Source organism: Pholcus phalangioides, unplaced genomic scaffold (genome assembly GCF_987345545.1).
Source record: "Pholcus phalangioides strain wild (caught in Gottingen) unplaced genomic scaffold, Ppha-v1.0 ptg000024l_1, whole genome shotgun sequence".
Taxonomy (NCBI): Eukaryota; Metazoa; Arthropoda; class Arachnida; order Araneae; family Pholcidae; genus Pholcus; species Pholcus phalangioides.
This window is the reverse complement of record NW_028301616.1, coordinates 13709908-13736249: the sequence shown is the minus strand read 5'-3', so window position 1 is coordinate 13736249 and position 26342 is coordinate 13709908. Positions and strand designations below refer to the sequence as shown.

General features: G+C 34.0%; 1 protein-coding gene across 3 annotated transcripts in view; it reads left to right on the top strand.

The window, feature by feature from the left end:
• Positions 1 to 1331: 1331 nt before the first annotated feature.
• Positions 1332 to 26342, top strand: part of LOC149068774 (uncharacterized) — a 36654-nt gene continuing 11643 nt past the window's right edge. The window contains exons 1-13 of one of the 3 annotated variants that reach the window (XM_089250933.1): positions 1332 to 1455; positions 8507 to 8627; positions 11287 to 11471; positions 11751 to 11880; positions 14294 to 15080; positions 16362 to 16410; positions 16609 to 16726; positions 18285 to 18437; positions 18709 to 18813; positions 19036 to 19188; positions 22144 to 22263; positions 23606 to 23813; positions 26070 to 26162. In XM_089250933.1, coding sequence (XP_089107059.1) covers positions 8517 to 8627; positions 11287 to 11471; positions 11751 to 11880; positions 14294 to 15080; positions 16362 to 16410; positions 16609 to 16726; positions 18285 to 18437; positions 18709 to 18813; positions 19036 to 19188; positions 22144 to 22263; positions 23606 to 23813; positions 26070 to 26162 — 2212 coding nt within the window. In that variant the 5' untranslated portion in view covers positions 1332 to 1455; positions 8507 to 8516. Of the gene's footprint in view, positions 1471 to 2796; positions 3334 to 8506; positions 8628 to 11286; positions 11472 to 11750; positions 11881 to 14293; positions 15081 to 16361; positions 16411 to 16608; positions 16727 to 18284; positions 18438 to 18708; positions 18814 to 19035; positions 19189 to 22143; positions 22264 to 23605; positions 23814 to 26069; positions 26163 to 26342 lie in introns of those variants that run through there. The other 2 variants (XM_089250934.1, XM_089250932.1) reach the window with 2 other exon arrangements.

Sequence of the window (26342 nt, the reverse complement as noted above, 5' to 3'; positions counted from 1 at the left end):
TATAGTGTTGTGTGAATTTTTAGTGCTGGCATCTATATTTGAAATTTTTTGAATGAAGTGTAACTCTCTGTGGTGAAACATTTTAACAGAGAGATAAACTCGCATTCGCGCCTTGGAAACCGCAGAAAACCAACTTTAGCCGACCACCACTGTGGCGGCGTTGTGGTTACTATTACCACTTGACCACCACAACGGCTGAAATGATGCAAGGGCACAGTCTGGTGTCGTGAATGTGTATTATCTATAATCTCGGAGTCAAAGCCATGAAAATCTCTGTTCCCAACTCTATCTGGCCACAAAATATAGTCCAAGCCGAATTGATGGTTCTGAAAGACAATCGCTGCCAAGCTTTATAAGTAAGAACTATGCAATGTGATGAAATAATGTTTCCAGAAGTTACTGACTGCAGGGCCATCTTAAGAGTATCATGGGCCCCGGGACAAGTGGTTTTTTGGAAGGCCCTACCCGGTAAATCCTAGAAACTTTCAATCGTATCTCATTTTTGTGAGTCCCCTCTTCTCTTGAGGCCCCCAGGGCGGCCCCATACGTTAAGACGGCATTGACTGACTGTTAGTTCTATGCCAGATATTATCGCAAAAAAGCACTTAATAACACCTACTGATCCATCATCTGGATAACAGGAGCCGTATTTGATTAGTGGGAACTCTTTACTCTGATGACATATAATTTTTTCAACCAAATTCTGTCGAGAAAAAAATTGAAATCTCTGACAACTCTAAAATATGACTCCTCCTCCGGGATTTAGACCGTTTTGCGTGTTCGTAAACCGAATTTCTCGCAAACCGAGACGATCGTAAACTGACGCGTTTGACTCTTAAGTCGGGTTTTCCTAGGAATAGGTTTTTTGCCCAGCTTGAACCGAATTGGACCATTTCGCGCCAGCAGAAACGTGTTACATAATCACGCTACGCGTTTGTGTTTTCCTAGCGTGGCGCATGAGATTCAGGGCGGCTATGTTATAGTATACGGCCTTGGAATCAGCTACTCTGTCGTCTGTATGCTCCAGGGAAAGAAAACACACAAGAGTGAACAGAACATCGGCAAAACGCGCGGCGCATGACGCATTTGACTCCTCCAGAAGCAGTCGGCCCATCACGCCCGACTTAAAACGCTGTCGTGAGCCGTATTGCTGACTGTGGGAAAACAGCCATACTAATTTTCTTATTGGTGAGTGGACGGCGTGACGCGCTGTGCGATTCACGTTACGCGCGACACAGGGAACCTGCTCCTAGGAAAACCCGGCTTTATTTAAACTTCATACTTTTAGACCTTTTAAAATAGCTACATAATAATCTCACCAGATGACACTACAGTCGTGGTTACAGATTTTACGAAGGTCAAAGCCGTCCGTGATTGTTAAAAAAGCATGGGGGAAGAATTTTTAAATCCCAGTTTGTTTATTATTGTTTGAGCGGTCATAATTTCTTCTTACCGGTAAATAACTGCTGTGTAATTTCCTATTTCAATAGTTATTTGTCAAGATACTCATATATATTTTTTACTATTATATTAAAAACGTTTAGAATATTTACAATATAGAAGAACTCATTATGTATTAGTTTAGTTTCTTTTATCCTGTTCTGTGTTTATTTAATTTTTTAGCGCACTTTCTATTCAGGTTCGTGAAATATGTCTACCGTAGTTGGCTCAAAGTTTCAATGTGTTTATACTCGTTTTATTAATTTATCGCTTATGGGCCGGGATTTCGCTATAAAAGTTTGATAAAAGATCTTTTACTAAACTTGAAGAATAAAAAACAACCGGTTAGCCTATTGTTTACGTTTGCTCGAATGTAACAGGTACTCTTATTGGTTGCAATTTTCAAGTTTTATAAAAGGAATTTTCTAAAACTTTTATAGCGTAATCCTGGCTTCACGCTTCAGGGGAGGAAAGGAATGGAAACCACCCTGAAAGAATCGTGTAGGAATGAGCTTGAGCATTTTATCTGTATTATTTATGGTATGTTTGTTAAATAAGGCATACACAGAGGAACAGCTATAGCAAGGGTGAGCAACCTTTTGGAGAGTGCAGGCTACTTTGTTGGTTTGAAAACATGATGTGGGTCTTTAAGTGATCTGTAAATGGGTCGGGGAGTCACTGAAGTGATCTGTAAATGTGCTGCTGGTCACCTAATTGGTTTAGAGTGCAATGCAGGCCATTTAAGTGATCTGGGACAATGACCTAGGTCACTAAAAGTGATCTGTAAATGTGTCGTTAATTTTTTCACAGTTAGGTTTGAGGTCATGGGCCAAATCAGATACACTCAGAGGGCGCAATTGGCCCACAGGCTGGGCATGCATGATCATAGTATAATTCACTTTTGGCAATTTTTTTTGGGAGAATGACGTTAGAAAACATGCTGAGAAGTTGCCAGGAGTGAAAGTCATGCTTTCTGACGTCTTTCTTGCCAAAGAAAAACATCAACACATCGCTAAAAAAAAATTACTATGGCTGTTATAATGAGAAAATGACCATAGAAAACAAGCGACAAAAAAAACATTCTTGGACAATAAGGTATCAAGATTAACACTAGAACGGCCAGAGCAGTTATTGTGACTTATTGATTTGAAAACACTATAATATTGATGGTATTTGACGTACACACTCAATTTTGGTGACTTTTCATTATTTCTGTACTTGTCTCTGCGTTGAAAAATTTGAAGACATTGAATGTTTGTTCGAGAGATATTGAAGTTTATTCCTGGAACAGCCGAGAGCTGTCATATGAAGTTGTATATACTTTCGACGGGCATTAATGTATGCTTTTCCTCTTAGGTTTATTCTTCCGTTATTCACTGATGGTACTTACAATGCTGCATATATTCACAGAAAACATACTGACGAGAAAAAATAATATATCTTTGTTGCATCATGTTACTAGGCAATCTAAAAAGTCTATTCCCAGGGACATCAGTAGTTGATTTATCCATGATCAAATCACTGTTTCTTATTTAGCTATAGCCTTTGTTATGAAAGTTGAGGAAAAAAATTTCTGATCATTCACCTCGAGCTCAGTTTTGGTTTTAGCTTGACATATCATGACTCTTCATGCCACCATCTGCTTTAAAAGCTTCCTAAGAAACAGGTTTGTTCAGAGTGTGTAGAAAAAGCTCTTAGAAGAAGACGGATGTATTAATTATAACAACAATGGTATTTTATCAGAGCTAAATGATATTTCACACATAAATCTGAAGCTGAGGAGACTTACGATGCATGATTTTGTGCTATATCTGCTAGAAAGAGAAAGTAGTGGTTCCGAAGTGACTCGTCTGAATCATGTAATACTGATGAATGAAAAAAAAAGACAAAGATGTGTGTGTATTTTTTATACGTTAATTTGTAGAATGAAATATTAGAAGTGCTCTAGTTTGTCCTCAATGTGCAAATCTATGGCGACGTAATAGTATATGTTATCTATAGCGCGAGCGAACAACTAAATAGTGTGAATAAAAAAAGACTGATAAATACATGTACACATAATCAAAATATGTCAATGCACGATGTGATGTAAGTGCAATGGATGTCTTTTTTTTCATTATAAAACTTGTCAACATTTGCCTTCCATATTTTCATATTTAAAGTAGGAAAGTCATTTTATGTACACCTTGTTTGCTTGAAAAAGAAGTAAATTTCTTCAATATTAACAAATTAACCACGTGAAATAATAAAATTTAAAGCGATAGGGAGTTGCTCCAGACCAACTTAAACAAGATTGCAGCATGGGCAAATGAATGGAGCATGACGTTTAGCGTAGATAAGTGCATGGTCGCTCATTTTGGTTCGAACAACCCACGGTTCTCTTACGAGTTGAATGGTGTCACTATCCCGGATGCAACTAGAGTCACCGATTTGGGAATTCTCATTGACGAGCGACTTAAGTTTTCTGAACATTGTTCAGCGGTTGTCAAAAAAGCGAATAGAATGCTTGGTCTAATTTTCAAAAAGGTCTCTTCGCTTTCTCCTAAAGTCATTCTTCCGCTTTTTCGAGGCTTAAGTCGTCCTGGACTGGAGTATGCTGTAAGGTTTTGGAGACCATACCTACAGAGGGTCATAGACTTGGTTGAAGGGGTGCAGAGAAGAGCTACGCGTGTCCTTATTGGCACACAGGGCTTGAGTTATGAAGAAAGACTTCATTTTTTGAATATGTTTACATTGGATGAACGCAGGTGTCGAGGAGATATGATCGAAGTGTTCAAAATTTTCAATGGGATGGATAGGATGGACCATGAACTTTTAGTACACCGCCAATCAACTGCTTTTACAAGGGGACACCAGTATCGATTGGTGAGGGACAATGCAAGGTTATGGTGTCGCAGGGAATTTTTCTCCAATAGGGTTGTTAATAAATGGAATAGCTTACCCCCGGAGGTAGTAAATTGTAACACAATTGACACGTTTAAAAAGAAATACGATAAACATGTTGGGGTAAATCGAGAAGCTATCCATTCTTAGAATAAGACAACCATAAGTATTCTTTATGGGCATTGTATAATATTTTATCATGTGTATATATTGTTTGTAATTTGTGTTAATTGCATTTTTAATTGGGTTGCTGTATTTTTGAAACATATGACATCCATATTTTTATGGGCATCTTTTTATCAGCCACCTCGTTGGGCATTTTGCCTGTTGTGGCGTTGTATTTGTATTTGTATTTGTAAATGACGCTTATTACTTTTTATGGTGGTAATTTAGTATGATTAATTATATTGTACTAAAAAGTAGCAGTCAAATTAACTGCCAGCTGCCCTTATAGGTATAATGTATAGTCCGGCCCTTTTAGTGTTAAAGCCAAAACATTCTGTACTAGGGGATTGAACATAATAAAAACCAGAACTCTATTTTAAATAATACAATGATCAGAGCAAAAAAAAAAAGCTCTCTGGTTCAATAAAAATATAATTGCATGATTATGACTATAATATGATTATAATGATTATATTTAATGTGATTAAAACACTAATGGCCAGTATGCAAGAAAGAAAAAAAAAATGGAAATATGAAGTGGCCGCTGTGGTGGTCGAGTGGTTATAGTGACGGACTCGCGATGCGAGGATCCGGGTTCGAACCCCACAGTGGTGGTCGGCTGAAGTTGGTTTTCTGTGGTTCCCAACTTCAAGGCGCAAATGCGAGCCGATCTCCCCGTTAAAAAGTCTCGCCACAGAGAGCAACAGTCCAACAACGATAAATCATTCAATCATAACACTTCACTCACAGTTAGAAAAACTGGTGGCAGATGGCAGCACTACACACATAACAAGCATTACACAGAGACAAACTTAACGTCAGGTTGCACTACACGTACACGCACATTCCCGCATGTACCGATTCGTTGGGGGTTCGTTGAGGGGTTCCGCGGGGGAGGGGGTGCATGTGTGGTGTAGCAGTAGTAGGTAGGGCCTCCAAAAAATGGCTCGGGGATCCATGATGTTCTTAAGTCAGCCACCTCGTTGGGCAATTTGCCTGTTGTGGCGTTGTAGTTGTATAAGTGTATAAGTTGTATAGAAGTGTTGAAACTGAGAAAAAACGAGATATTCCAACAAGAAAAACTTGATGTAACATATTGGGGAAACGATATATATGATACAAAACGTATAAACAAACGGAACAAAAATCACCAAAATGCTATTAGGCATGACTGATTCAAATGCCGCACTCTGTAAAAAAGCCTATTATTATTAGCAACCTCTAGTATGACTTCACCTTCAGACCAAAAAAGAAATGGCAATCTATAAGCCGAAGGAAATAATAATAATAGACAGAGAAAAGAACGCCAATGGAAGAAAATCGCAGACCAGGAAGAAAAATACTCTTAAAGAATCATTTGGGGCTGAGCTTAAACATTCTGTTGCCTTGTATCTGAATTACTGATGGTATGGTTGTTAATATGGCATTCATCGAGGCTTTTAATTAAGCCTCTATGAATGCCTTAGTAGAGGTTGCAACAGCTGTGCAATTCAAATCACTCTGGTTTGACATAGGCTAACCTTAAATTGCGTCTTGAATTCCTGGGGAAAGTAGGGGTGCAATAATCAAATACTCAAAAAAGTTGTCAAGAAACTGAATAGTAAATTACTAGAATAGTGAATATTTAGAAGACACCAACGAAAATAGCTAAAATACTTAATTTAACTGGAAACCAATTGACAGAAATGCAAACTAAAGCCTTGGAACTGGGAATTAATTTCTGCGACAAACCTAAATTTAACCCAATCAATTTCATTGCCCCTATAGAGAAGTCAGTTTCACGCAGTAAGATTCTACCTGAACAAAAAGACACCCTGAGACATCTCATATCCAACATTTTGGTGGATAATGAGCGAAAGAACAACAAGAAGGTCACCGGACGAACGTCGAAGCATCAAACAACTGCAAAATGATAATATCGTAATATCTAGAGCAGATAAAGGTGGGCAAATTGTGATAATGCCTAAAGAGCAATATTCGGATTTGATGACATCACATATTTTGAGTGGTCCTTATAAAGAATTAAAGATCCATCTGATTCTCACTTGAGAAAATTGAAAGAAGTGGTAAAAACCAGTGTCTCTCTTCCCGAGCATGCAAAAAAGAGCGTAATTCCATCAAACGCCATTTCGTCACGGATCTATGGCCTACCCAAAGTGCACAAACCAACACTATCTCTCCGTCCCGTAGTCTCTAACATTGGTACAGCGTCATACAAGCTCGCTAAATTCCTTGTCCCAATTCTCTCTCCACTCACTAAGTCAAATAATAATATAGTTAGAAATTCATCTAGCTTCGCTCAAATAATACGTACAATTGAACCCAAGCAGCTCAATATGGTGTCTTTCGACGTAGTGTCAATGTTTACGAACATTCCCATAGGTGGTAGTATCAGTTGTCTAGAAAGACGACTTAAAACCCACAATTTTTCACAACCTGAAGTAGAAGAAATTTGCAATCTCACCTTCACATGTATCTCACAAACAGCCTTCAGTTTCGATGACAAGTTTTACACCCAGACAGATGGTCTAGCAATGGGCAATCCCATCTCGCCGATTTTGTGTGATATATATATGGACGACTTTGAGAGTAAGCTATTGAACGTTGTGCCCTTCTCATTTTATCGAAGATACGTGGACGATACTTTTGTGCTTTGGGACGGCTCTAAAGATGACTTGGAACAATTGTTACTCATTATGAATGACATAGACCCTCATGTTCAGTTCACAGCCGAATTCGAAACTAACAATGAACTTTCTTTCTTGGACGTATTAGTAACGAAACAGAAATCACAGTTCCAAACCTCGGTCTATCGTAAGCCTTTCGCAGTCTCATTACCACCTCATTTCAGATCTTGCCATCCTATGCAACAGAAACTTTCGTCTTTTCGCACCTTTGTAGAGAGAGCATTTAACATCTGTTCAGATCGGAACACTTTAGACCATGAACTTGAAACCATCAGAGCAATTGCGATAGACAGGGGGTTCAACACCAAGATTGTTGACGAATTAAGTAGAAAATTCTTGAAACCGGCACGAGGAACCACTCTAGAAAATATTACAGAGAGACCACTCAGAGAAAGTGTAGTCATACCCTACGATCCAATACTCTCACCTAAGATCAAACCGATTCTTAAAAAGTTTAATCTAACAACCATAGATGTGCCCACTAAAAACTTTGGTTTCATGCCCCCTAAGGATGCTATACCGCAGAATAAACAATGGGGCATTTATTACATTCCATGTGGTGATTGCTCTCTTGGTTATATAGGACAGACAAGGAGACCCATAAAAGCAAGATTAAATGAACACGCTCGCTGTGTTAAGAATCAGGAATGTGAAAAATCGACCATCGCCGCTCACTGTTGGCAAGAAGGCCACAAATTTAAATTTCAAGAAGCGAGAGTTTTTCACAAAGTCCACAGTTGATCTAGATTTCTACGAAGGCACATATATTCGGGCCTTCAAAAATGTACTAGTGAACGATAATAAATCTACACCCCCGATCGCAACACCATGGCTTAAATTCATTTTGAGCGGGAATTACAAGAAAATTCAAATGAACCAATCAGATAGCACTATTCCGCAAAGGTCCAATCAGGACGCTGCATTAGTATCTCACACAGGCTCACAGCTTCATTCTGACCACGACGTTTGAAGTGAACAGACGTACTTCTTCCGCTGAGCAACCGAGTTCAACCCAAATGGGAAACTCGGTCAGCGAAACTAGTGGTTAAATTTTTTCCTCTGAAGACGGCACCCATTGGTGTTGAAATGCATTAGGACTTTTATTATTTTTTGTGTATTTGCCTTATTCGTTGGTGTCTTCTAAATATTCTTGGGCAAAGTGGATCAACTCTTCTAATAGTGAATATGTTAATGAATTATTGATGTTTAATATTGTTCAGGAAAAACAATGTATATTGATTTTTCATAAATTTAATTTAGTTGAATTTGTCTGTTGCTTTGTTGGTTATGTGTATACTAATCATATACTTTTCTTTCTGTGTCATTCTCAGGGGATTTATCATGGTGTCTACATCTGAATCTCGAGCAGAGTATTTTGAATGTGGTCAAGATGTGACGTTGATACTCAGCGCATTTATTTCTGCCCATAAGCGTATAAACACAAGCTCTGATGTAAGAACACTACTTTGTAAAGATCTTTGTAATAGTTTTATTTCAGCTACGCATGAACCAGTTATGATTTCAGTATGATTTATTAATTTAAATCCAGACATTTTTAAATTTGTTTGATGTAGGTTAAGTTTAGTTGAAAAAAGTCATGGTATAAACATTGTTTTTATTTATACTGTATAATTTGCATTTACTGCTACTAGTCATGTCATGGCTGGTTGGTAAGTCATGAAATTAGAGATGGGTAGTGTTCATGGGGCCTGGGTTCAAACCCACCCACAGCAAAGCTACAACATTTTTAAGATAAACGTGGGGTAGATACAGAAACTATCCATACTTAGAATAAGACAACCACAAATATTTTTTATGGGCATTGTGTAAAATTTTATCATACATATATAATATTTAGTTTTTATAATTGCATTTTTAATTAGGTTGCTGTACTATACAAATATACGACATCCATATTTGCTATGGGCGTCTTTTTCTCGGCCACCTGATTGGGCATTTTGTGGTGGCCTTGTATTTGTATTTACTAATCCACAAAACACTGTATTTATTCTTAAAATGTATTTTACATGAATTGCTCAGAACGTACATTATTTGATCGACTTTTTTTCAGACTTATGTAACTTGATCTTGCATAGCTACGTCTTTCAAATCATTGCACTTCTCAACACTCTGTCAACACTGATTTGTTCTCAAAGATATTGCAGTGATTTTGGGGTGTATTGGAACTGCTGATTTTTGAATCTGGCATTGGTTTTGTCAAATTGGTTCTAGTTCTTGAGGTAAAGTGAAAGTTAAATTTCAATAGTAATACCACAACCAGCATACAAATCACATAGTGAAACTGTGCGTTATAAATAAATTCAGTAAATCATTAGCAAAGATATTTGTAGTGATTTTGGGGCACTGATCTGACTCTAGCATTGGTTTTGCTGAATTGGCTCTAGTTTTTGGGATGATGCATACTCAACAATGTGATTTGTAGGCTGCTTATGTATTACCACTGAAATTTAATTTCCACTTAATCTCAAAAACCAGAGCCAATCTGACAAAACCAATGCATGATTTAGAATCAGTGCTCTAAAATAACTCTAAAATTACTAAGCAATCTTTGCCAATGATTTAGTGCATTTATTTATAGCGCCTGAGTGGCGTGGCGGTGAGATGCTCATCTACCACCTGCCATCAAAGTTCCAGGTTCAAAGCCGGGGGAGGATATAGATAAGATATTTTCCCTAACGAGCTCGAGGCGATAACCAATGGATAGCGCATTCATTTCCAACCCATCTCAGTAATGGCAGTGAATTGCAATATAGTGATATGGCCAGAGCTGGTGTTTGGTAAAGTAGCACTTGTATTTATTTTTATATTTCACAGTTTCCATGTGATTTATACACTGTTTACAGTATTACACTTGAAATTTGATTTTCACTTTATCGCAAAAAAACTGGAGCCAATCTGATAAAACCAATACCGGATTCGGGATCAGCAGCCCTAATATACCCTAAAACCATGAAACTTCCTTCAAGAACATGAATTTTTTTTTTTTTGAGCAGTGGTATCTAAGGATTGTGACAGAGTTTCTTTTTCAATTTTGTTTTTACCATTTTGGGAATCGATCCCTTTCTTGATTCTAAACCATGTTGAAAATTTTAGTATCTGTTGAATTTTTAACAATTTGCCTGTTGTTATTATACATTACTTTGTCATTGAAACTGTTTTTCCGATTACTGGCAGTAAGATGAATGAAGAGATAGTAAGAGATGATAGTAATGAAGAGATCTTAAAAATTCTAACATTAAGTTGAAGATACCACAGTCATATTGAAACTGTCTTGCAAAACACCGACATAGCCTCAGTAATGTTAGAAACCTCAGATTTACCTTTGTGATGTGTACAAATCTTTGGAAAGCACACAAGATTCTATTTTGAGGACACTAATTTCAATGGCCACCGGTACAATCGAAATTGTTGTCCTCAAAAAAGACTGTGAAATCCCTCTGAAGATTTGTGTATGCCATAAAGGACCCAGGCTTCTTTTTTCTTTCTTTCGTGCTATTTCTATTTATATGTAGGCCCTATACATTATTTTGTCTTCTTTTTTTACGTATTTATATTCTAAATTTTTGTTTGCAAGTATTTATATGCGTAAATTTTTTTTACTCCTTCCACTATTTTTCTTTTTTTCTTCTCTTTTTATTATTTTTATCAGTTTTTTAAGCTATTTTTATTATTAGTATTTTATATTAGATATTTTTTTCTTTTATATAAAGTGTATTATATAATTATGCGTTTTCCACATGGTAAATACTAAAAAAAAGTTTTAAGTAGTCCCACATCATTTCTGGCACATACTGTGCTTCCAATCGTTTTATAATTATTTTTTCTGTTACATTTATACATGCTGCTTACGTTATGGAGCATCACATCTCATTTGCATCTCTACTCATCATAAGAAGGCAACAAAGACAGTTGTTAAAATTGATCTACTTTATAATATGAATCAGTCCAAAATATGCAGTTTCTACTGTAACCATGTTCTAGGGAACTCTTCTTCGGCAAAAGTTTTCCATAATATTTTCAAAGTTTGGCCACTGTTTTTCATAACTATTGCATTATCTTTTGCTTCAATGTGTAACTATTACATTTGCAGGACAAAAGTTTTTCGCTTCAAGACGTAACTGACGAGCAGTTGCAAATAGTTGGCGAAGTCATATCTAGTTCACTGGACTTCATAACACAGAAACTAGAAGGAAAAGTCTATAGAAAAGAAGAGAAATGCAAATACAGCAAGACCCAACAAAGGATACATGCAGTGGTACTTTACCATGTGTTAAAGTAAGTCTTTGGATTTAAAAATATCTGAATCGAAGAGCTCTTACTCTTGCTGTCCTTTTACGCTTTAGTCCTTTCAATATGGACCTATTGATCAGAATGCTAATGTCTAATTTGATATGCATATTATTGCTATATGATGACATATACAAGAGTGATGATATAAGCAAGAGCAAAAATCATTGTGAAACTCAATCTTATGAAATATTTGTCCAGTAGGATGCATGTTTTAATGTACAGCCTACCTACTTTATTGTTAATCAACTCCTTTGTTTTGTTCAGTTCCCATGGAATATGCTGCAAAGAGGCTTCAGAGTATTTTAAATCTGTCGAAGGAACTTTCCCAAAAATTGATTGGAAAACGTATTTTCATTTGCAGAAGATCTGTCGATGGAATTTATTGTTTTTTGATGTAAGTAATATTTGTTTACTACTTTCATATCTTTATTATTGGTTTCCGTATTCCTCTTGCATTGACTGGCATGACCTATATTTTCTGGGAGCGAGGGAGAATTTGAGTCAGGTTCCAGATAATTCGTGAATATGTGGAATCCAAGAATTGATTGAATTGGCTGATTTGGACCTTGGCTGTCCTTTGCATTTTTGTATTCATCCTTTCCTTTAATCACCTTACAACACACGTAACAGTATATTTCTTCAATCTCTGAACTTGCAAGAAAAAGCATGCAAATTATGTGTATTTTGTATTAGGTTTATGATAATTAGAGTAATAAGCAAATTTTAATTTTTCATTGTCAAATGTCTGGGCAAAACACATTTGCTACAGTGAAAACAATATTTGACATAATTCACTCATTTATTCAGTACTTAATATAAATTGATCTTTTGAATGTGTTCTATTCTTTTTATTAAACCTTGCTTTTCGAATCATGTCGGGAATGGATCCACACTCCAACATTCATAAAGCTGGTGTCCCCTGCATTTTATTCTGCAAATATGACATATATTATTCCAATCGATGGTGTACATTGATCAGAGATTTACAGTTAGAGCTTACTTCTATCATTCATTTGTTGGCTAAATAATGTTAATTTTCATCTGCATGTTAAATACGTCTCTTAAAAGCATGTTAATGCTTTTTATTCAAAATTTTAACTCCATTTAAATATGTAGAATAAAAGTAGCTATATTACATACATCTTTCAAATGCTGATTACCTTTCAAATTACTATAACTTGATGCAACATATGATAAGAGGGCACTGTTACAAAGAAAACATTGAGATGGGGGTGTCAGACTTCCTATATGTATACAGTTATTATAGTTGAACATGGCTGCAATGGGCATGCTCAAAATAAAATATGGTATTAATGTTGTGAAAAATTAAATAGTTATTCATTTTTAGTTGATGACAACCATAGTTTTTATAGGCTTTGCATTGTATTTTCTCCAGTGTTTCTTCACTTTAACCCTTTATTGATTCTTGAAGGATACTCTGAGGTCTGTGAAAATAACATATTTTTGCTTTCTGAAATGGATTCGTCCAAACTTTTACTGCTCACCTAACCCTTATTCTTTCTTACTATTCAGTTCCTACTTTGTATTGTTGCAAAACAACAGTGAGCTCCATCGTAAAGTTTGAGCGGAGCTTTTGAAATCCAATTGATGGGGCATCTATATACCCTTGTCTTTCTTGTTCCCGCCCCTGACAAGAGTTGTTGATCTCCCAGCCCTTTCACAATAATATCTTATGTACCCCATACCCCCCAATCTTGGCTGTTTCCTTGTAGAGCCATCTATGGCCATTATGCTGAGAGTTTATTATGAGAGTTAATCTCTCTTATTTTGGGTTGTCATACTTAGAATTAATGAACAGCCATATTTGTTTTCAACATTTTTTTTTCCTTCTTTCTCAACCACCTCATAGGCAATTTGTAAACTTTATATTAGTAATGTGAATGCCAGGCTCTTTCTCGACCATCAAAAGTGCTCTAAATCATGCCAATTAAAAAAGTGTACCAACGGCTGTTTTGATAGCCAACCAATACCAATTTCCCAGCTCCAATAATTAATACAATGTAGTTATGATTTCATTGTGCATTTTTTAATTTTTGCATATGGTTGTAGTTTGTAATTTAAAGAAAAAAAATTAATTTTAACCTTAAATGTTTTTTCGTAACATTTTTATGTCTCTCTTAAGGTATCCAAAACTATATTTAAAACACCATTTAAAGAAAATATTGATTTTTGTTTTTTAGGAAAGCCCAATTTCTTGTGATTCCAAAACAGGCCTTGTTGTGTTTATATGGTGCTTAGAACTGATGTTACATGTTGAATTTTTACATAGGTGTCTACAAAGAACACTGTTTTTGACATTTTACTTGAGTTTTAAACATTATTTTTAAAAATATATTGATTGTATCATTAAAAAATTTTAATATAATATTCTGCCATACATTGTTAAAGTAATTATACATGATATGTTAAATGAATTTAAAAAAAATTAACATATACATCAACAGATTTGTTTGTAACGTATGAACATACCATACAATCCTTTAAATTTTGGTTTGTCACCTATATCATCACAAGCTAAATGGATTGTGAAATTTAAACATTTTATTCATAGAATTTTTTGCAATCGTGTTTCGAAATATTGCATGAAATTTGCTTAAAACTTGACATAAAAATGGTCTTCATAGAAAATTTATTATTGTTTTCACCATTGTGAACCAACACTTTCTGTTAAAAATGTTATTAATAGTTACTCCAGTATTGTTTTATAGAAAGGGACAAGAAAAATAGTAGGATACCTTATGATATAAAATAATGTTTGAGTATAACTTATTTCATTTCTCTCACAGCAAATGACACAATTGAATCCAAGCATATTAGCAGTTGTCTTCCGACAGATATCTCAAGAAATTGACTTCAAGAAAGATAGCTCGCTTTATGTTTTGAATTCTGTGCTTCAAGTTCTTTTGGATCAACTCTTTACAGAAATACCAGCATCCGGCAAAGTGTCAAAATTCGTCAGTTTCAGCTTCCCGTTTCATCTCTCCTCATGTGGTACAGTTCATACTTCATGTGATGGTAAAGATTTGCTTTCGAATTCTTCGTGTCGGGTCATGAGTGAAGACGTTCTTTTGCTGTTGAGTATTCTAGAAAAACGTGTTTTAGATCTAGACCTTGTGAGAACTGTGCTCAGGGGACTTAACACGTTGCTCGATAAAATCATAAAATGTACGCCTCTTCCTGAATCTCTGGTCTCGTGTAATGCTGTTAAAGTATATCTGCAATTTTCGAAGCATTTCTTCAGTTGCGAAAACAACAAATCTCTAATACATGATGCGTTCAAGGCTTTTAAAATTGATAGCAACGCAACCATCAGCAACCCAGATGAGCATGTCGTCACCCACATATTCTTAGTGCTCAGTAAACTGGACTACCTACAGTCTTTATTGGTCCCGTACAGTAAGTGCTTTACTGGCAAACCGCCCTGGTTGGATGATCTTTGCTACAACCTTGAGGAAATTCCAGTGTATTTGCCTTCGTTTCCTTTATCTGTCACCGAAGAGGCTGCTATTGATGTGGAGGAGTTCATCAAGTTGGCGATTCATCTGACCGGTGCTAGAGAAAGAATTCGTCTCTGTGAGTATGAATAATGATGCATAAAGTGTTTAAAGTACAAATAATGATGTATAAGTAATTTTTACCTGTGTAAAATATTATTTTAAATTCTTAAAAATATGAATTATACACCCGCAAAAAAAGTTGTTAGTATGGGAAAGAGTTGTTCCAGAGAATGTTTATTGAAATTAGTAGATATTGTTTGAGAAAAATGTAATATATTATTTTCTGTGACCATATCGCTCTTTTCTTTATTGATCTTTTTTTTTTTAAATAATAAAGTTGAGGTAAAATATTTTCGCTACCATGCCATTAAGAAATAGTTGTGATTTCTTGATATGCAGCTTTTTTTCGCCGCTGCTGGCATCAGTAACTTTCTTGTAACCATCGAGGGTTCTGTGAGAAATGAGACTTTTGCACTTATGTATATGTATATGATCTTGAGCCGAAGAATGTTTTAGGTTGCTCCAATTCTTTGAAATAGTTATAAGTAGTGACCTCTGGTTATATATTTGATTTGTGTATTTTCGAATCAAAGTGACTTTTTTCTTAATGTTGATTTTTTTTTTGTGATGTGTGTTGCTTTTTTTTTTTTTAAGACCGTATGTTTATGTTATTGATGAAAATTATAAAAATAATGAGTTTTTCTGAGGTTCTAAAAGAGCAGTGGTTAAAAGTGTTGATTTATTACGCCTCGGCTAAACAATATTGTATAAATAAATAAGTAAATATATATATATATATATATATATATATATATATATATATATATATATATATATATATATAGAGGCTATGTTCCCCCCCCCCTCCCGTATCTCTACCCATGGTCCACTGTATTTTAAAGTTTTGGGTGTTAATTTCTATGTTAATTAAGATAAAAAATGTGAAGCAACTTAAACTAATGAATTATCAAGACTGCACTCTGTGAAATTACGAAAAAGTGATTTTCTGTGCACAAATACATCAATGAAGTAATAGGTTGTGGAGAAATAGATCATAACTTACTCTATTTAGCGGAGTAGGCCATGCTCTCTAACCCAAGAAGGGGTCTCAGAATAGTAAAAAAGGGATTATTGAGATTGTTTTACCTTAAGTAAAAATCATGCTTGGCCATTAAGAAATCTTTAAAATAAAATTAAGGCTCTTCAATATTTTTTCCATTTGTCACACCGTCATTTAGAATATTTGATGTGACATTTTTTTTTTCATTCTGATTGATTTGTATATGAGCTTGTACATATTTATACATGATGCTTGGTAATGCTTTATTCCTACATTTGACTAGTTTTTGCTTTCCAGATGCCTATAAGTTGCTTGTAATGAGTTCTGAATTTTTGGCGAGACAAGAGTAAGTAGTGGAGTATTTGATTTCAAATGTCAAATGTCACATGGTTTTGTCGCTCGTAGTCATGTAAATATATTATTGGATAGCACATAATAAGAAAATATAGAGCGATTTTTTTTATCTATTCATCTACTTTTTAATGTACTGATAGTTTTACGCTATTACTTACCAATTGTTCCTTCGCTGTTTTATGTCTTATAGTGTCATCAGCTGTGTCGAGAAACAGTGGGAACGATGTATATTGAATGCTTCTGTGGTCATGATTATGATGGAATCTGTTCTCAAAATGCAGGGTGCAAAGAGAAATTCAATGATTGAGGTTAGCCTCTATAATCTTAAACTTCTAAAAAATGTATCTAGTGATTTTATATAATCGTGGTCTTTGTATACATGTTGTCTCATTTATGAGAGTTGTTTGATAAGTAAGGTAAAAAAAGGTATTTAAAAAAAAATTTTGGACAAATTTTAATTTTTTTCTTTTAAGCTCCACACACTTTACCAATGATTTTCAAATTTCTTTTTACCGTCAGAAAATTCTGTTTTCTCTAATGTCCTCAAAGTAGTCAAGCTGGAATGGCTCCTTCATTTGGTGAAAAAAAAATTCAGCGAAGCCAAACTTTCAAGTTTAGGAACAGAAAAAAGTCACATGGGGCCAAATCTGTAAAATTCATTAGTGTGGCAAAGCCTAACTCACACAATTTCGACATTGCAATGGTGGATCTGTGAGATGGAGCCTTAGACCGGTATTACGCTATAAAAGTTATTTTATAAAACTTGAAAAATACGACCAATAAGCATATCTGTTACATTTGAGTGAATGTAACTAATAGGCTTATTGTTTTTTCCCAAGCTTTTAAAAGATATTTTATCAAACTTTATAGTGCTATCCCAGCCTTGGGGAAATAGGGCTTTATATATGGCCAAGACAGGCCTTAAAAATTATGGCCCGTCATTTTCCAGCAGACAAAACAGCCTTTGCTTTGTTTGGTGCTGTCTCACCACGCTCCCTCCACTGCTTTGACCATTGTTTTGACTCTGTTATGTGGTGGTGAATCCATGTTTCATCTACAGTCAAAATCAATACCGAAAGTCTTCAGTGTTATGAGCCAATGTTGACGTATATTCTGTTGAAATTAAATTTGCATTCGTATTTGATCAATTGTGACCGATCCTGCCACCCATCTTGCTCAAAGCTTCTTCGTTTTCAATTTCTCAGGCAGAATATTGTGAATCCAATCTATTGAAACGCCCACAACATCAGCTATCTCATCAATTTAGTCTGCGATCTTCCATGATGATACGTGGACATTTTCAATGATTTCCAGGCTGGTGGCCTAAACCTGACACTAAGGATGCTCTCCTTCGGTGGACATGTGGGCCTGTTTAAATTTGTTGATAAAAATATAAATGGTTTTTAATGATGGTGCAGTTTCCATGAACTTATTCCAATTGAGCTTTGATCTGGGCAGCTTGCAGCTATTTTAAATAAAAATGTTTTTTTTTTCACTGCACTGACTTATCACTATACAGTTCCAAAGTAACTGCTATAACCCGAACTTGTAAAATCAAATGATGATGTTATAAAATAAACCGCTAAGCTTTTTGTGCTTTAACTTGTGACAGGTTTTGAAGAGCAATACTTACAGTTATAATTGTTTGGAAGTGATCGTTTTGTTGTTATGTACAGATTTACCATACTTATCGAATGACCCTGCATTTTAGCATATTGTAATTTCATGTTAACCGAAAAATTAATTATTCTTTATTGAAAAATGCCTGTTAAAATTCTATCAAATATTTTGGTTCTGGTATTTGTCTTTCAAGTTTTGAATTCAAGATGAATTTTCTTCTTTTTTTTTTCTCCATCTCATCCACAGGTCTTTGTAGTCATCTATAACTATTTAAGTATAGAAATGAAGAAAATAGTCTTGAAAGAATTTATTTCTCGGCATGGATTGTCTGAATATTTCAAACTGCCGTACTTTGAAACTGATTTCAAGTCTTCCAACAAAAATGCCACTCCTGAACAGGTGCTGTAAATGTTTCTAAATTTGATAAATAGAAGAAGAATTATTCATTTTTATTCCCCCTTAGAGATGAGCAGAACTACGCTCTTCTACTTTTTAAAAAGGCAGAGCAATATAGAAAAATACTGAGCTTTTATTACACTGTTATTATAATTAAAAATTAATTTTTGTAATCAGAATTGTGGATGAAATTTCATTTATATTTATTTTTTATCTTTCAAATTTGTCAGGATTATGTATATCATGTCTTTCTCTCTTCCCTTTTCTACTACAGGCCACAAAGTACATCCTGTGTCTGTGTCTTCAATCTCCAGAGAAAGCGCTTCAAAGATTATTAGATAAACAGTTCACACATGGGCACATGAAAACTGTCCTTCAGGTACCAAATCATATTTTTATGCCTGAAAATATTATATGAAATATAATTTCCATCAATAAATGCAATGATTGTCTTATTATTCTAGGGTTCTTTGTTCTGATAGGGCTTTTTTATATATATTTGTTTATTTTTTTTTTTTTTCAAACTTATGTGCAAACATAAATATTTATCATTTATTGATGAAATTTATTCAGGAAATATTCATCTGTGCTTTTTGTCTAGGCATTCAAGGAAGTGGACTTCATCTGTAGGTACAAAGAGTCAAGTGATTCACCACCGATGCTGATCAAGATATTGCAGCCTCATTTTTGTTCTCAAATATTTGTCGGGAAACAAGCAGATAATGCATTGACTATCATTCGGAGCTTATTAGAGGTTGTAATAATGATTTTGATTCTAGATCTGTATGACAATAATTCTTTTTGCTGATTTCCAGTGGAAATGAATATTGTGCCTCTATTTATTTGAGTAGAAGGGCTGAAGATAGGTTTATTAAAATATATTATTTTTGTTCTGGTAGGTAAAAAACTATTCTAGTAAAAAAAACACTTGCGTTCTTCAATAAACGCTCCTCTCTTACTTATACAGGAATAAATTGAGGGGGATCTGTCCAGACGGAACCTAGTTTTGCCAAAATGTTCATTCTTTTTGTGAAACAGTGGGGATTTGAAAACTCAACAATGGTGATTTTCTCTTTAAAAAAAAGTGTCTAAAAAGTTTTAAAATGCTCACTTTCACACAACTTTCACACTTTTGTGAAGGGTCTGTTTTTCAGACCCAGAAATTCGCGTAGGTTTTTTTAAAAACTTTTGTAAGACCTTTGATATATTGTATGAACACCTATACAGAACATAAAAGATCACTCAGATCTCTTAATGATAAAACGTTGCTGAAAATACAGTAGAACTTCAGTTAATGAGCAAAACTTTTAAACAAATTTGGACTCGGTTAATAAGTGGATTTGCATTACGAGCAAAAATTTTGAGCTTTGTTTATTTCCATGTTATCACAACTGAACTGATGGTTTTTTGCTTTCATCCACACACATGTACTGTGGAATTGTGTTGTATTACTGATTGAATGCTGTTTTTATTAGTCATTTTTTGTTAATGAATAATTGTGGAGCTCATACAAATTATCAGTTTTTTCATTATTTTCTATGGGAAGTTTGATTCGATAAATGCAAGCGATTCGAATAACAGGCATGTTGGCTGAATGAAGTAAGCTTGTTAACCAAAGTTCCACTGTAAATTGAATAAAGATGTGCAGCAGAACATCTCAATTAACCAAGTCTCTAATAATCAAGACCAAGGTTTTCCACTCAAACTGATTGACTAAAAATGATTTACCATTAAAAATTAAATCTTTAAATCTTTATTTACCATTAAATAAATAAGATTAAATCTTTCATCTACCGTTATGCATCCAGTTGCATTTTTATGATTAAATTAAAACAATGATGCAAAATTCTATTGTATGTGTTTTCTATTAGAGATGGGATGAATATTCTGCCACTATTCTGTGTTCGACCCTTTTTGCCGAATACTTGGTTCGGCCAAATATCTGTGTAAATCCAAGTGCAACAAACTAATTATAAAAGACTATATTAATTGGAATTTTTTGCATAAATTAAAAATTTGCTGATTATATTTCATTGTGTAGTGTTCATCCCTTTCTGTAAGAGAGGCTATGTCAGGGTGAATTTCTAGGATAAAGAAAACTTGAAGCTGAAAATAGAATCCTACTGCAATAATGTGGAAGTGAGCATGAATTACAAAAGTTCATTAACTGAAGGATGTACCAAAACAAGACACATATTAAGCTAATAAAAGGGGCAAAAAACATTTAAAGGGGAAAAATAAGAAAATACATCATAAATTTTATGATGCATTACTAGTTGGGAGTAAATGATAGTTGACCTTTTTTGAGTAGATGTAAAATTGTGACAAGTGTTGAAAAAATTGATTGTTTAAGTAATATATTAAAATACAAAGCAGTAGAAATTGGTTAATTCAAATTTTATTAATTCAAACTTTTACAAACTCCCCTTGAGTTTTCTGTCTAATTTAATGTTAAATTTTTTTTGTTTAATTCAAATGTTTTGGATAATTCGAAGTTAGAGGGAAAAAATTGATTTTTTTTTTTTTGTATCAGCAAATTTAGTTTGGAAAAATTCTAAAAGAAGTCACACAGACTTTGTTTTATTTGACCAAGTTGTTCAACAAATTTTCAAAACAAAAGGTTTAAATGTTCTGTTTGTTCTCTATTCCTATGATAGGAGTCTATAGAGAATGTGTACTACTTGATACCAATTATGTTGTTCAACCTATGGATCAAGGTGTATCATTCAAAATCTTTTTATATTCAAGGTACAAATTGTAATACATTACTGAAAGTGTATTTTATTGATGGCATAAGAATGACAAGCAAAATTTGGAAAATATTTTCGTAACCGATGATCATGAATTTCCATAAATAAGGCTTTAAGCATGGTCAAGAAATTCTGCAATGATGTTGATTCCAGAACAGTGACTATGATCAATTATTATAATTATAAATAATTAGACTTTGGGAACAGTTTCATAAATGATGATAAAAGTTTAATAATTAATAACTGTTATCTCCCCTCCCATGTGAATGTTGATGATTAAGTTGCAATTTGTAGCCTTTTTACAGGTCCAGGATAGATTAATTGGATAATTCAAACTTCTTTGAACTTCCAATGACTTTGGATTTTGAATTACCAAGTTTGACTGTATATCATTTTTAAATTTGATTTTCAGTATCATGACAATAAAAGTCTTTCAATTACCACAGTTTTTAATATTTATTTAAATAATAAATTGCATAATTTAAATGCAATATCATTTAAAATTACCAATAATTTAATTTTCAATTAAAAAAAACAATTTTATTTATAATCTTGATGAATTTAAAGAAAATATTTGGCCGCCGAATATTCTGTATTCAGTTTAATCACTATTCCTACAAAAATTAGAACTTTGGCGGGTTTTAATTTATACAAATTGACACGTTTTTAAGACAAATAAATTTTATTTGTTTTAAAAACATGTCAATTTGTATAAATCACTTTTCATCCCATCCGTATTTTCTATATGTACCCTGTGTCTGCAAGTACAGTGGAAATGGTTTATAAGAGTAATACAAAATTTAACTGATTTGTTTGATCTAAATACCATGAATTACTGGAAGCCAGAATTCTGCTATCATATGTATTTACCTTGTTGCTGAGATCTCTTCCAGCTTGGTTTTAGACAGAACATCATAAATTACTTTAATGCATTTTAATATGACTTGTTTCTTTTCCAGACTTTTTATGATAATGATGAAGCATTTCCGGTCAATGTGTTCATACAAACTTGTATTTTTACTTATCTTCGAGCTGATGATGTATCTGGGAACTGCAACTTTTTATTAACTTTGCTTGAGGTGAGTATAGTAGTTTTTCTTTTTCCATGTGAGACCATTGTGATTCAGTAAAAGTAAAGGAATTCTAGATTATTCATGTTGACTTTGTGTCTATTAACCAGTCATATAGCCAATTAATTTCTCTGCGTGATGTAGAAGTAATAGAAGTGTGCAATAAGAATAGTGTGAAGTAGGAGCACCAGCAGTGCTCTTTTTCATGAAGATATGTACACCATTCCCCGTTTTTCCTTTTTTTTGGAAATTTGAATCTATTAAAATATATATATTTTGAAATATAAATGTGGTGTGCGAAGGAAACCTGAGGAAAACGTGTTGAGCTGAAAAGTTACAAACAAGAAAGGTGAATTTTTTGATGTTGTAGAAAGTGTCAAATATCCCATGTGACCATGTGATGCACTGCTAGGGAGAGGGGTCTTTTGCAAAAAATATAAACATCTGGGAATGTGTTAGACAATACGATACCCCAAAAAGGAGGTCAGGTTCATATGTCCTGTAACTCTAAGAAATGCTGCTGATGAATTTATGTGAATTCATAGCAGCTGAACCTCTGCTAAAAGATATATGAGTAAGTAAAACAGATGCATCTTCCCAAGGGAATTTGAAATCGAAGAAAAAAAACAGTAATAATCCCAGACCTTGAAATATAATTGTTCAGCTCCATCTAGAGGCAAGGTAATAAAGTAGGAGGATGCCTGTGCAGGTGACAGCAGCTGTATCAAGAATTATTCCGCCATATCCATGTGAGAAAGATGAAAATCTGCATGACGCCATATGCCATCATAGGTTCTACCATTACATATGGCCCCGATGTCATATGCCGTCGTAGCCAGAGATGACTGGTTAATAGAATTTATGTTATTAATCAGCAAAGTTTTAGCTCTTAATTGCAGATTTAACTGCAGTTCAATCAACATTATTTCATGAATCAATTTTTTATGTGTGAAAACTATTTGCAATGAAGGTTTTTCTGAGCGAACTGGTTGCATTATTGCAGTGAAAAAAAGTAAAGGTTGTTTTTCATCTATTTTGTTATATAAACAATCCAAAAAAAATGCATAATAAACTCTGGGTGTTGTTAAGAACTTTTCCAAGAAAATCCATGATTCTTTTTGTCACAAGGATTCGAGAAAACAGTGTCCATGTCCTCCCATTTACAGCCCATTGTTTTGACTGTTTCTTTTTTTCATGCTGTTAATGATAGACTGACATATACATATTTTAGTGAAGCCTTTTTTTTCTGTTGATGAAATATTACCTGATGAGTGACATGGCCATTTATGAATAATTACTGAATGGTATGCTTTAAACAGCTAATTCAGTTTTTAATGTTTTCTTTATGCAGGTCATATCAACACATTCTATTGAATCTAAAAATGTGAAATGGGTTTCAAAATTTGTTGCTCCACCTGTGATAGTTCTTCTGTGTCAATTCATATCCGCACATCTTACAGGATGCAAAGGGTTTTCGAAGTCTATAGCTATCAACGCACTGAATTCATTTATACAGGCATATAACAAACTGTTGGAGCCCAAGAAGCTTTGCCTTTCTGGTATGCATTCTCTTATTCAAAGTAGAAAGTTGTTAAAATTATATGAAAAAGTGTGAAATTATATGCATTTTTGAAAGTCTCTCTTTCTCTTAATGCTGTCAGTAAGAGTTCATCTCAGCATCACCCCAACATTAGTGGCAGCCATCATCAGAAGGTGGCTAAGTTGCATTACTGGATACTGATTTATAAGATTAATTTCCAGCTATGAGTTCAAATGTTTTCAATAACAGACTAATGATTGCATCAAGTAATTTTTCTAACTTGTCTGGTGCTGCTAAGCTCTGATTGTAAACTTGAACGCATGAGCATCATCTGTACATCTAGACATGGGTGGATCTACAGCTTGCTGTTGGGAGGGGCGATTTTGCAAATTACTAAAAAGATCTGAATATGGTGACTGTAATCCTGCATTTTGCCCCATATTTTCCGGAACAATCCCAGTTTTTACAGGGTTTTCTTTCCCTATCCCAATTTTTTTGAAAAAATGACCCAGTTTTTAGTCAGAGTTTTCTTAAATTTGTTGTTTAATCATTTAATTACCTGTGTCAAAAACTTTGATATGGGTAATTTTCAACAAATTGATTGTTGCAGAATTATCATATAGAAGTTCCCCCATGTACTTGCATCCAGACCAATAGTTCTGAACTAAGGACCCATGGACTCCCTTGGGGGGTTTTCGAAGAGGTTTCAAGTAGGGCTGTGTGAGCTTGGATAAAAAAGCAAATAAAGCAAAACTTATTGTTTTGTGCACTGAATATTACTTTGTAAAGGTGTCTGTGGCAGGGCTGGACAAGTCCAGTATGCTTGAAGCATGTAAAAATTTTGACCAGACATGTATTTTTTTCAACCACATGCCGCCGCAAGTATGTATAAAAAAGTAATGCTTTCTTTCTCTTAAACCGTTGCTTTTAAATTTTTGTATGCATCTCAAAATCTTAATTTTTTTTTTTTTTAATTTCAATTATTTTGGATTTTTTATGCAAATGAATATATATATATATATATATATATATATATATATATATATATATATATATATATATATATTTTAAATTTTTATCGTAAGTAAATCCAGAGAACAACATTTAGTATTGTTTTTCATGCATGCAAAATCTTGATTCAAGTTTCTATTATTATAAGTTACATGCCGGACTAGGCTTGTGAATTTTTGGTGATTTGTTCAGCCTTGATCTGTGGCCTTCAGCTTATTGACAGCAGGAGGGGGGGGGGGAGCATCCCTGGCCTTCATTTTACTGGTGCAAAGGGTCTGTGAAAATTCATCAGACTTCAGTCCCAAGCACCGAAATAAACTCGTCTCTCCCTCTTGCAAAATACTTGGTTTGTGCTCTTCTCCACTTACAACGACATGGCACTCACACTTTAGATTTACTGTAGAATGATGAAAATATTTATTGGTATAATGTGGTTTTGGGAGAATTTAATGTTATGAAAATTTTTGAGCTTTTGGTCAATCCAATTTTTCACCACTTGTAAAGCACTTTTTAACTGTTAACGTGATAAAGTCTGGGAAACAAGAACCGTTAAACATTTTTCATGGTGATATTTGTATTCAGCAGGACAAAATCAATCTGAATTTTGTATTTTCATGTCGGACACAATTTTATTGTCGCCTAGAGTTATTGGTTGTCTAACTCATTCTGTTGGTGGTTCCAGAACAGGGAAAATCTGATATTCTTTAGAACAGGGTGGTCATCTGCTGACCTTCATTACCTCCTCTCTTTGATTGTAGAATTTTTTTTGTTTAAATATTTTAATTACCTTTCTCTGTACATTGGAGGAAAGAGGCAATCCTTATTTGCCAGCACCTGTGTCTCAGAGAATTTCAATTTATGGTCATCATGAACATGTGACCATTAAGCTATGTAAATATCTGGTTATGCAATATATGTTAAAAATTTGTTTTAATTTCTATTTTATGTTGGACAAAATTGAATTTAATGAGGTAATTTATGAAAAAAATTACAAGGTCACAGAAATATATTTCTAAGTATAAAATTTTTTTTTTTCTATGATGATCAGTTTACACTTGTAGCAGCGATTCCACTCTAATTTAATATTGTCCCAGTTATTAGAAAAAACATGTTTTGTTGCCAATTTTTAAAGTGAAAGATTCAATTCAATTTTTTAAGTATTTTTTACGTCAGAATTCTGGATATTTGAGTCACTGGTGAGCATTGGTGACTTACTCCATTATGTAATTTTTAATGCTTGACTCTGCACATTTCTAAATTCCAGAGGGAGATAAAAATTGGATCAAGTTCCGTTTACAAAAGTGTCACCCATATGTGCTCTTCTACGTACGAGATTTGATTGCCCTTTCCAAATCTGGTAATGCATAATTTTTCCTTTTGATTTTTAAACTTGCACATAAATTTATTTATTTAGTTGTAACCATATATTATGTTCACAACTATATATTCATCTATGAATTATTATATATATATAATTTAATAATTTTTTTAATGAAATAAATGCTGCATATGCAATATATTATGTTTTCTCTTTTGT